Source organism: Zootoca vivipara, chromosome 8 (assembly GCF_965207765.1).
Source record: "Zootoca vivipara chromosome 8, rZooViv2.hap1.1, whole genome shotgun sequence".
In the NCBI taxonomy this organism is placed as follows: domain Eukaryota; kingdom Metazoa; phylum Chordata; class Lepidosauria; order Squamata; family Lacertidae; genus Zootoca; species Zootoca vivipara.
Genome location: NC_142591.1, coordinates 9,989,643 through 10,001,914, shown reverse-complemented (window position 1 = coordinate 10,001,914; position 12,272 = coordinate 9,989,643). Strand labels below are relative to the sequence as shown.

Below are 12,272 nucleotides of genomic sequence, written 5' to 3'. Positions count from 1 at the left end.
GAGTATGCCTCCAGGGTTGAAGTCAAACCTCTCTATTATTAGCAACAAAGTCACCTCCCTGGGGCAGAAGCCTGGGCAGTGTATATGGAGGTCCTGGGCTGCCCAGAAGACAAGAACCCCTTTCTCGATCTCATTAATGTGGTCCAAAATAAAGCAGAGTAATACATTTGGCACCAGCTTGGCTGCAGGAGTTGCCAGAAAGAGTTATGCGAGGGGCCATCTGACAGTCTTAGAGATTCCACTCTGGATTTGTGTAGGGTTTACTCCCCAGCTTTTTTTTTTTTGCAAGGCAGCAGAGCCTTAGGATCAGAGCTGTCCTTCTAGATGAGCTACCTTCCCAGGTGGACGAGCCCCATCTGCCCCTCACTTCCCTCTACAGCACATGCAGAAACCGCCTTCTTGATTGCTGGACCCACTATTGGTCTCAATCCGCCAGAGCCTGTCTTTGCATGCAGGAGAAGTCCCTAACTCACCAAGTATTTGAGAGCCATCGGCTACCCTCACCTGGTTTAGCCTACCGTTCCTGAGGTGTGGCTTCTGTTACATGCTGACGGCTTCTAGGAGCCACAGGTGAGAGCAGGGTAGGGGACCAAAGGTGGACAATCTACCCCAGAAGAAGCATGATATTGTCCCCTATTGTTGGACCCACTGTTGCATTCTTTTCAGTTTTATGAGAGTGATGGTCTGGTTTTCCTAACATGTATTTTAAGTGCAGTCCAACAGAACCCTTCCCCTCCAGCTGCATACCCACATCAACCTACATAACAATTCCAACCATAGCATGTACCACAACCAGACACACTATGAATATGGATTTAGGGATAGCAGAGGTGTGAGTTTTTCCAAGTGGAGTTTGATAATGAAAACAGGAAAGGGAAATCGGGAGAGAAGTATTGCCAGCAAGTAAAGTAATGTAGCTTTGTCTGCTACTCATGGCGTGGCTAGTCATTTCAGATCAATAAATTCAGCCTTCCCGACCATAATTCAACCATAACATGTGCCCAGAGGTCAGCTTCTGCTTGTCCTGTTCAAATTGGGGTGGAGAGGGTGCAGTTTGCAATAGAGAAGCTTTCCTCATTAATTGGTATTTATCTGCAACTGTCTCCTGCCAGCTTTGTTTTTCCATGTTTCAGACATGGGTGTGGAGCTGCAGGGAAGTACTAGTAATTTGTGTGGTTACGCACACATAACTAGGTGCCCTTAAATCCAACTTCTCCTGATCTAGAGATCTTCAAGCATAGTTAACAGAAACTTTATTCAAACATGACCAGCAGTGGTGTAGCTGCTGCTACACAACTCTAATTACATTTGAAGGAACATGTGGATGAGGCTGGTGGTTATGTGGTTATTTTGGCAGTATAACAACAGCATAGGATGCAAGCATGCCATTGACTCCAATCCTTTTAGTCCTTCCAGTGTTCTGCAGAGCAGCATAGGAAGAGAAACTTCCTATACAAATAAGGTCTGAGCATCTTGTTCTCCCTCAGTCCCCTACCTGCATTGAATTCTCCATTCTCGATGGAAGTAGAGGTTTTGGGAGGAGCTGTTTCATGACTAGAGCAACAAAATCTTCAAATGTGTGCAGAACTGTATCCTAAGAATTAGGTTTCCTAGCAAAGTATTGTGGTAAATCAGGTGCTTCCCTGTTTAGCTTAGACACATGTGATTTTCCAGGCATGCCCTAAAATTGTCCAAGATACTTGATTTGCTATTTTTCAAGTGCAAGGAGGTTTTTTCAAAATATGATTAACATTATCACAGACTGAGCAGATAATGATCTAGATTATTTTTAAATCACTGAAACAAATGCCACTTGATATAGACTTGCTAAAGCATTGCTGGATCTTAAGAGCCACTGAGATTTGGTTTGCTTTCTGCATCTATATTAAAAAAAACACCCAGCTGTGCCAAGAACAATGGCATCACATCTTCCTACCGCACTCCTGAACACCAATGTAAATATGTTAGGTTTTGTAAGGGTCTCTGGATGTCCTTATGTAGAGTGTTGGCTTAGTAACAAAAGCAAAAAGTGCAATGCCTGACATATACTGTACAAAAGCCAAACAAATGGCTCTGCTCCAATGAACTGTGCAAACAATCCCACACGTGAAAGGTCTCTTTGGGCTTTGTGTTTCTCGCACACCAACCCCCCCCCCACCCCCCATGTCAGCTAATAAGATCATTCTTGAAAATGAGGAGGCTCGCAAAAGAAGCTCGCAATGTGATATGGCATGGGAGTCTTGTTCAAAGGGTGTGTTGAAGGGGTGGAATCCAGAAATCCCACTGGATATACACAGAGGGCAGTCATCAAAGCATGCATGTCTGTATGTGAACTAGGCCATAGATTTCTCTGGTCAGTTGGGAAACGCTCACAGATTTTGGGATGCCCCAGAAACCTAAGGACTTGACTCATGCTGGCGTCTGTTTGGAAATCCTCTCGCATAGCTATTTGCTGCCGAAGGGATGGGAGGGTGCTGTGAGCTTTGATGGTGCTAATCCATTAGGTGGTGAGGGTGTCAAGTTACCAAGACTTCTACCCACAAAACAAGTTGATAAGGATTGTCAGAGCTAAACATTTCGATATTTTTTTTGGGGGGGGGGTGCACCCAGTTTGTTAGAACTAGAAGTACCATGTGTGGAATATAGCTTTCCCCTCTGCCTGACAGAGGGCTGTGGGGCCTTATCCAGAAAGGGTCAACCTGAACTCATATGTCCTTTCAGTAATGAAGCTGAGTGGGTGACCTTCAGTCACCTAATCCCCTTTCAGCTGAATTTATCTTACGATATTGTTGTGAGGATTAATTAGAAGGATTGACTCTTGTCTCAGACTCCTAGGAGGTTAAGGAAGGATGCAAATGTCACGAATAAATATGTTTCCTGAGATATTCTTCTTAAGCTACATGTTTCTCTGCCAAGGTCCATGAAGATGAGCAAGGCAGCTTTCTTCCATGCCAGAGTGACCCCCTGCAAATGGGCATTTGAACAAATGGTGCCACTTTGCTTAGTGACCTGTTGTTTTCAATTACCCTTAAATGACACTGACAGGGTTGAACGCCACAGCTGGAAGCTTGTGACTGGACGTATCCATGGCAACCCTTGGGATGGAACATCACCTCTCTCAAGGCAACTTTGGTTTCCTACTGAGAGGAAGAAGCCAATATTCTAGTCACAAGCCGCTGTGGTTTTAGGATAGCCTGCTGTGGAAATTCCACTTGACACCGTTGCAATATGTGGCTTTTGGTCTTTACAGAGGGAAAGCTACATCTGTCAAATCTAGCTCAGGTTTTTTTCTTCAGCACCTGAGTCAGGAACTAATATTTAATTGGAGGGTGGGCAGCTGTCTTTTCAACTGAGCAAGGACTGAATGGCGAGCAAAATTTGCCCCACCCATTTATTGACTCCCACAGCAACTCAGACTTTATACATATCAAACATTTAAAGCATACACACCCAAATTCTGGGAACTGTAGTTTACCCCTCACAGAGCTACAGTTCCCAGCATACTTAATGAACTATAACTTCCATGATTCTTTGGCGGGGTGCTTTAAATGTTTGGGGTATATGCAGCCAATGCTCATTAATCCCATTTCCTCAACATTGAACAGCACCAGAGGATTTGGCAAAACTTTTCCTGTAGGGGATAATAAAGGGAGGGGTTTGCCAAAGCTTCTTTGACTCTTCACAGAACTGCCCATTTATTCCTACTCTCGCTGCCCGCAACTTAACCAGTTCCTGATTCATAACTTGCAAATCCTTTGAGGGCAAATATGGATTCTGATGTTACCTTGGAGCAGTATCAGTCCAGACCAGGCATCCCCAAACTCGGCCCTCCAGATGTTTTGGAACTACAACTCCCATCATCCCTAGCTAACAGGACCAGTGGTCAGGGATGATGGGAGTTGTAGTCCCAAAACATCTGGAGGGCCGAGTTTGGGGATGCCTGGTCCAGACCAATACACTCTACTCTGATAGTTTAGACCAGGGACATTCAGCTGGCTGGCTGCTGGCTAGCTAGCTACTGTATGACCCTAGAGCATTTATCTGGCCTCTACTGACCCCACCAAAAGAATGTTTTCAAGTTAGGTAAGGAATCAATACTCCATAGCTTGATGTTGCATCTCCCTCTTCAATTATGTATATAATACGCAAACATTCATGTCATTAATGCTTCCCATCCAGGAAAATTCCACTGGAAAAGAGGTTATGCCCATGTGGAGATGGCAGTACTGTACTGAATCAGTTGTTCATGTGCTTCTGGCCTGCACTCTTTATAAAGATTTGAGGAGTGAGATTATTTCCCCTCTACTACTGTACTTCCTGTTCATACCAGGTCTCCCAACCATTGCTACTGTGTCCTTTTTTCTAGCAGATCAAGATACATAATCAGGTGACAGCAAAAACTGCAAGGTTTTTAGCGGGGGCAGTTAGAATAAGATCTATTATTTGATTATTGATGTAAACCTCCAAAATGTATTTTGTATAGTTGTTTTTACCTCTGTCTTCAGTACATGTTATTTTATGTTATTGCTAGGGTTAGTGGCTGATGCAAATAGAGATTCTTCTGATCTGATCTTCCCATCCAGGCATTCTGAAATTATGTCCCATAGAGAGCAGAAAACTATGTGCTCTGGTCCCTTCTCCCACTTGGGAGTAGATTGTACACACATGTGCTCAAGTGTGTTTATAGGAACCCTGTACAATCAGGTCTCACCATTGCAGGGAACACTGTAACTGTGCCGAACCAAATGCAGCTGCAGCCCTGTTCAGATATGAAGGTTGGTGGTGGAGGGGGGGACCATTCAGAGTACCTGAATGGAGCTCCTGTATGCTCTGCAACCGTGAACCTTCACTGCTAGCTTGTTGTTGGCATCTGTCTGTGTCGATAAATAATGGAGTGTGCCAAGTCAAACCACCTTCCAGGGGCACAAGCCTGGACAGTGTGTATGGAGGTCCTGGGCTGCCGAGACAACAAGACCCCCCTTTCGACGTCCAAAAGAAAGTAGGGCAATGCGTTTGGCACCAGCTTGGCTCAGGAATTGCTGGATGGAGGTGTACAAGACGCCATCCAACCGTCTTAGAGACTCTGGGTTTGTGCAGGGTTTACTCCTCAGCCTTTTCTTCTCCCATAGATGTCCCACAATGCTAGATAATCCCATCTTTATTATGAAGCTGGTTACTTCCATTTCCTCAACCCATTTCCTGGAAAATGGAGTAGATAGACCTTGCTGTGCCTGTCCATAGCTGTAGGCCTGCATAACAATGGTGGCTCTGCAGCATCTGACTAAACCCTGTTTTTGGTTCCCCTCTGAGATGGTTGAATGGGTCTCAGGTACCTGCCAGGATGCAATATACAATTGTCTAAGGCATTCTTGAGGAGGTGGGGAATGTCGGAAGAAGTGCAAGGCTGCACTAGAGGCACTCTTGACCCCTACATCAGGATGCTATATGCATAAACTTTCTCTTTTGCAACTTTCCGTTGCTTGTGAGATGAAACACTCTGCTGAAAAGCCTTCTAGTGGTTTAGCTGAATGCGATAGGAAATAATCCAGATTGCATAATCCTGTTTTTCAGAACAGCATAATCAAACCAATGTGACAGGGTTTTGAAAAGCATGAATGAATGCTTTTGTTACTGCAGCTTCCCACCCCACCCCACCCCCCGTCCTGCAGCAATAAATTTATTTATTTTGCTTTAAAAGAAAACAACCACCACCATAACTTTTTCCTGACTTATAGGAAAGAACAGAAGTTTAAACTGTTGTATCTTCTACGTAATAGTTTTCAGCAATGGCAAGATCCGAGGTGTCCCATAAGGAAAAGCCACTTGGGAGTCAAGAAAAAAATTCCCTCTACCCTAGATTGGGGGGGGGGGGGACACAAGAGAAAACGAAATAATTGTGAGCTTTTTAGTGGTACTTTTTGTCTGCTGCCTAGTGATAGTGCCAGCCTGACAAGAAAAATGTGATCCATTTCATTTTTTTAAAAGCTGCATTTTTTCAGTCTACATTTAATTATTATGGCTGGTATTCAGCTAAAAAAAAATGGGAGCAGAACAACTTTCACTTGCATAACGGGACACCCCCCCCCTGGTCCTACATTGTCCCCAAATCTGCTCTGAATATAACCCTATGATCCAGATGCACTTTGAAATCAATGGGGCTGCAGTTACTTGTGCATGGGCAGAGTGCTGTTGCACTTAGGATCTGCTTGCATGCTTCCCACAGACATCTGATTGGCCACTCTGGGGCTAGATGGGCTAAATGGACCATTTCTCAGACATTGAAAGATGATAGCACTGATTCTGCGTAAGACATCCATGCGTACTAAGAGGTTTTTCTGTGTAGTCCCACCCCTCTGGAGTCAGTCCTCTTTGCCTCTGAATACCAGCAGTGTTAGAAACTGAAATAGGAATGCCCATTGGCGCTTTTTTATGACAAGAATACGAAGCTGAAAGTGAATGAACTGCAACTAAAATCTTATGTTCATTTTTCACATGGTCCAGTCCTCATCTGAAGTGCTTGCACAAAATTTTGGCCTTGCACAGGGTGCCATATTATGGAAGATGACCAAAGTCTGTCCCTGGCACCCGTATCACTTTAGTTCTCAACTGATCACCAAAGTGACTGGCAAGTTGGCCTTGAAATCACAGATAGCCTGGTAGTCTAATGTCAGTGTAAACTAGTGGACATCTCTCGAAGGATGGCCACAGGAGTGAGAGTGGCTGTGAGCATTATGTGCTGCGCTGTCGGGGCCATGGGTTCAAGGGTGCATTTTAGATGGTTTGACTCACTAATATTATTATGTGAAGTATGTGTTTGTGTTAATGACTATGGTTGCCTTTTATACTCAGCGTGCAGATACAAGTGTGCCACTTGTACAAAATGCAGAGTGCTGAATTTATCAGTCCTCATCCAAGTGCATGTTTGTGTCAATAGGTGTGTCTGCAACATAGACTGCAGCGGCTACAGTTTTAATCCTGTTTGCGCATCTGACGGAAGTTCCTATAACAACCCATGCTTTGTTCGAGAAGCATCTTGCCTGAGACAAGAACAGATTGATATCAGACACCTTGGACATTGCTCAGGTACTCCAGATTTTATTTTCAGTGGAAAACTACACCCCCTACTTTTGTATCATATTACAAAGTTAGGAAGTAGAAATTGCTGGAGGAAATGTGGAGTGATGGGAACTTACAGTCACATGTGGTGGGATTGTCTCTTAGTTAATAATTTTTGGAAACAGATAGGTATAGAAATACCAAAAATTGTGGGAAGGAAAGTGGAAATGTCTAAATTAATGGTTCTTATTAGCCCGGGTAACACCGGGTTAAAAACAAAAGAAGAATGTAAATGGGTAAATTTGATGGTAATTGCAGCCAGGCAGGTTATAGCAAGTAAGTGGAAAAATGCAGAAAAATTAGAGGTGAACCAATGGAGGGAAAAATGGAATAATAATATAATTTTAGAATATTTACCGGTGAAGATATGCAGAATGAAAGGATTTAAGGTCAGTGAGAAAGAGGAGGACTGGCTAGAGAAGTTATTGAATAATTTGGGTATGTTTGAACAATTTGTGGTAATTAAAACATTAAAAGCTAAATAAACCTTGTGGAATGTGAATATATAAAGAATTGTAGATATGATAGATTTAAATACGTTTTACTGTTGATGTACATCTGATGTACCAGCAGCCTGGGGGGGTTCACTTTTGTATGTCTGGGTTGTTGGTGATCATTATAATATAAAAATAATAAATTATTTAATTAAAAAGAAGAAAAGGAAAATGATATCCACCAGCAGACTGAGAAAGGGCAAATTGTACAATCACTTTTTCACGTCAGAGTTAGAAATAGGGTTCTGAATTAGGGTTTTGCAGAAGCACAGGAAAGATATGAAGGATTGAGATGCCTAAGAGGTTCACTTTTCACCAAACGTGTGTGCATGCATTTCTGTGCTCTGTATAGTGTCTTGTCCCACCCACTGCAGAATAAATTAAAAATTGAGAATATACAATTGTCTGCAAAAGAAGGGAAATCATGTAAATCTGCTTAAAGTGCAGTTTATATAGTTCACAAACTTCAGCTTGTTTTGGCACAGAATTGTGATAACCCACCCACCCCAATTTTAAGTGCAGAGTACACACAACCCTGTTTTCAATGTTCTTTTTGCATAATGTGATTTGTTGCCCTTAGCTGGTGATTTTCAAGACAGACTGGGTTCTGTTGCAGGGATCTAACATTTTTTTAGAAAGGCAACATTGCTCTGATAGGGTAGTGTCTGTGACACCATTGAGAACGAAGCACATGCTGTTGTGTGAACTTTATTTTTTAACAAAAAGAATTTAGTGGTTCTATGCTCTCCTGCTGTGCAGTTTGAGCACTGGAGCACTCATCCAGCAAAAGCTGCAAAGAGCAGCAAGGCTCCTCCTCTTCCTTTCACATTCCCACAACATTTGTTGGTGGTTCAGGGCTTAGAGGAATATCCAAAGATAAAATGCAGTTGGGTACACTTCAGTGCCCACACATAAAAGCCCAGTGTTTCACAATGAAAACTGCATTTACTATCAAAATGGCTTAGGAGACTTGGAAAAGAATAGAGGTATGTTCTCACGGTCTAGGGTCCTCCAGCCACAAGGTTCCCTCTTCGTGAAAGGAAGATAGGTGGAAGAATTAACACACAGAGAGAGAGAGATTTCAGATGGTGGAGTTATTTTCAGAGGGTTACATTGCAGAGAAAGGCCATGCAGTTTTCTGTTTCTGGCACCAGCTTATAGCCTGCTTTTGGAGACTGAACATAATCTTGCTCTAATGGCTGTTTCTGCACCTAGGAGATTTGAAAGAACAAAGCTGTGATACTTGGAGAATGAAAGTATTATGGTAATAAGAGGAAGGAGTGTGTGTGTTGTCCAGGCATCACACTTCATACTCTGAGGGTTGATTTAGTTTGGGACTGAGAATGAAGTCTCACAACTAACCTTAAAACGTGATATCATGACCACATTTCTTCACCACACTTGACTCCCCTTATCTAAGGAGACGTACCAAATCTGTGGAATGTTTTGCTGCTTAGTTTTCCCTTTCTGCATCTCCTGGAGTTCAAACATTAACCCGCATTCAAGAAATACGTAAGGGCAACCCTGGACAATGTTGTCTTCTTAAGCTGCATGAAAAATACAGTGTTTCACCACCTACTTGCTGTTCAGTGGCCTTCTCGGGTATCAAAATAATACAACAAAGCAATAAATACCTTTGGTTCTTTTTATGGTTTTCCTCAAACAGACTCCGATGACACAAGCTTGTTGGGGAAAAAGGATGATGGAATGCAGTATCGGCCGGATGTGAAAGGTATGATTCTAACACCGGACGGCCCTTCTGTCTGCAGCGCTATCAGGGATGGTGGGCTGGATAGGTTGTCGAAGCAGGGTTTTCTCTTGCAGGATGGCAGTTCTCGCAGATCCTGATGAAGACTCTGTTCTTTAAGTACAGAGAGAAGCATTTGCTTCCCTCCAGAAAATATTTATTGGAAAGGGCATAGACATCCTTCAATAATTGAGATAAACCTGTTAAAATAACTTGCCGCCTCCAATCTGTTTCAAAGTAATGCATTTTTGCTTGAACAAATACCATTTTACAAGCACTTCTGATGGCCTTGGCAGTTTTGTACTGTGTGTGACGAGACATTTTGTATAATAAAGCCATTTTTATTTATTCTGGAAAATTTAGCATATAAATAGTCTTAAATGAACTGATGTTATGTTCCTTTTGCTCCACGAATGGAGTTATGATGTTGTTCTATTGTGCCCAAGCTCTCATGTGTTTCTTATATTAATGCTTAAACACTCCCCTGTTATTAAACACGGAAAAGGAAGCTTTCATGTATTGTTCTGAAGGATGACTTATTCCTACAAAATAGATTTCCTGTGTTCTGCACTTCAGATTTAAAGGTGACTTTTAAAGCTGGCAGAAACTAAGGAAAGAAACCATTTCTACAGAAAAGCAATTTCCTCCTCCTGACACTTTCACTCTCCCCCTTTTATTGTTTATTGGATAAATTTGTGGTAAAGGGAAAGGAAAGAAAAGAGAGAAAAGCCTCTGGACTTGTTTGAACACATCTTTGGGGCAGTGGATAGAGGGACATTTCTGTGTGGGCACATCAAAGAATGATTCCAATTTCTGATTAATTGAGTCTGGATTAACTAATTATTACACCTTGTCCATAAACTGAAAGTGTTAGCCTTTACCCAGTTTCTTTGACTCTCTGTCTTGTATCAGAACAGCTAAGGGGCAACTTACCTGTCTTAAGCAATCCAGAATGTGCGTTCAACTGTTTTGAGCAGAATGATTAGGTACAATATACAAAAATTAGTATAAATGAAAAAGAACTAACATATTGGGACCATAACAACCACTAGGAGATCCAAAACGTAGAAATACAGCAGGCACTACCAGATCCACACACCAATTATACAAGTATGCATTTATCACTGGGACAGCAACACTCTCACTTCGACTCCTATTTCCCCAAGTCCACACTAAAAGGTGGGGCAAAATCACACACACTCCCCCTGCCTGGAATTTCCTGCACGTACTAGGGAGTGCTCTTCATCTTTCCATCCCTGCTTCAAGCCAGTTGAGATTATGGCCTTTTCCACTGCACCCCCCCCATTTTTAAGGTAAAGGGTAAAGGGACCCCTGACCATTAGGTCCAGTCGTGACCGACTCTGGGTTTGCACGCTCATCTTGCATTATTGGCCGAGGGAGCCGGCGTACAGCTTCCAGGTCATGTGGCCAGCATGACAAAGCCGCTTCTGGCAAACCAGAGCAGCACACGGAAACACTGTTCACCTTCCCACTGTTGTTGTTGTTGTTTAGTCGTTTATTCGTGTCTGACTCTTCGTGACCCGCTGTAGCGATCCCTATTTATCTACTTGCACTTTGACGTGCTTTCGAGCTGCTAGGTTGGCAGGAGCTGGGACCGAGCAACGGGAGCTCACCCCGTCACAGGGATTCAAACCACTGACCTTCTGATCAGCAAGCCCTAGGCATGGTGGTTTAACCCACAGCGCCACCTGGGTCCCCTATTTAAGATAGGAGAACCTAATAGATGAAACCATAATAAAACTGACTGGAGCACCTTTCTGGTTTTGGTTCTGCAGTTCCTGGCTCTCTTTGCTTCCAGGCCGCTTTGGTTTGCCTGCCTTTGCATCTCCTGAGCTAAAAGGCCTTCCTCTTGAAGGATCAGCATTCAGATCCAGTACAAGCTGAAACATCAGCGGTTTAGCTACTCTGTAGAACCTGTCAACCTCTCTTTTATCTAGAAGTTTGACCTCCAAGGTCTATTTCGGAGCCTTGGGATGTCGGTAATTCCTGGGAACTTAACTGAAAGGATTTTTTGCTGGGTTTCTCTTCCGTTCTGCCCCAGTTAGCTTCTCCTTGCTCTTTCTGCTTGAGATAGAGACCTTGGAACTTGAGAGGCATTTGCTTGGGGGCGGGGAGCGGAGGAGGAGGAAGTTCACATTGCAGACACAGACTGTTATGCAAGGTTGGGGGGGGAGATACCTTTCTTAATGAAACCCAAAATGCAAACCAGGGTGAAATTTATTTTGCCTACCATGTAATTACAAGTACAATAAAATATAATAAAAAAACAATAACAGAGCAATAAAGACCCCCCCTCCAAAAAAACCCCCAAACCAAACCAGGCAAAACACCAACAAAATTCGTAAAGATAAGCAGCTTTTAATCTTCCTTCAATTTCTACCATTCTTCTGTTTTTCCGCAAAGATGCAAGTGATCAAAGAGAAGACATCTACATTGGAAACCATATTCCTTGCTCGGAAAGTTTTAGTGGCTACTGCATCCATGGGAAATGTGAATTCATTTATTCTACACAGAAGGCTTCCTGTCGGTAAGTCAATAGACCAAGAAGGTTTGGAAACTGGAAATTTGTGCTCAACTCCACAATTAGTGTATAATTTCTTTGTGGCATTCACGATGATCCAAGCAGAAAGAGCCAAATCTGAAGTTTCCCCTTTCCGAGTGAGCATGAAATAAATTGGGTTTATGCAAGCCCAGTCTTTGTTCTTTTTGTTGATATTAACTATTTGTCGACTTGTCACTGGATCCAAATGAGTGTAACATTCTTCTGTTAATATTGAATGAATAAATTATACCAATATTATCCAAATATAGGTTGCTATGCTCTTAAAACTCTGTTCCGATCTTGTCTGTTGCTAAGTGAACAATATAAACCCTTTGATTAAAACAAAATGAGA

The 12,272-nt window shown here is 42.7% G+C and overlaps 1 protein-coding gene across 1 annotated transcript in view; it reads left to right on the top strand.

The window, feature by feature from the left end:
- Positions 1–12,272, top strand: part of TMEFF1 (transmembrane protein with EGF like and two follistatin like domains 1) — a 76,382-nt gene that overhangs the window by 55,554 nt on the left and 8,556 nt on the right. The window contains exons 6-8 of the mRNA XM_035126088.3: positions 6,935–7,083; positions 9,277–9,342; positions 11,782–11,905. Coding sequence (XP_034981979.1) covers positions 6,935–7,083; positions 9,277–9,342; positions 11,782–11,905 — 339 coding nt within the window. The remainder of the gene's footprint in view (positions 1–6,934; positions 7,084–9,276; positions 9,343–11,781; positions 11,906–12,272) is intronic.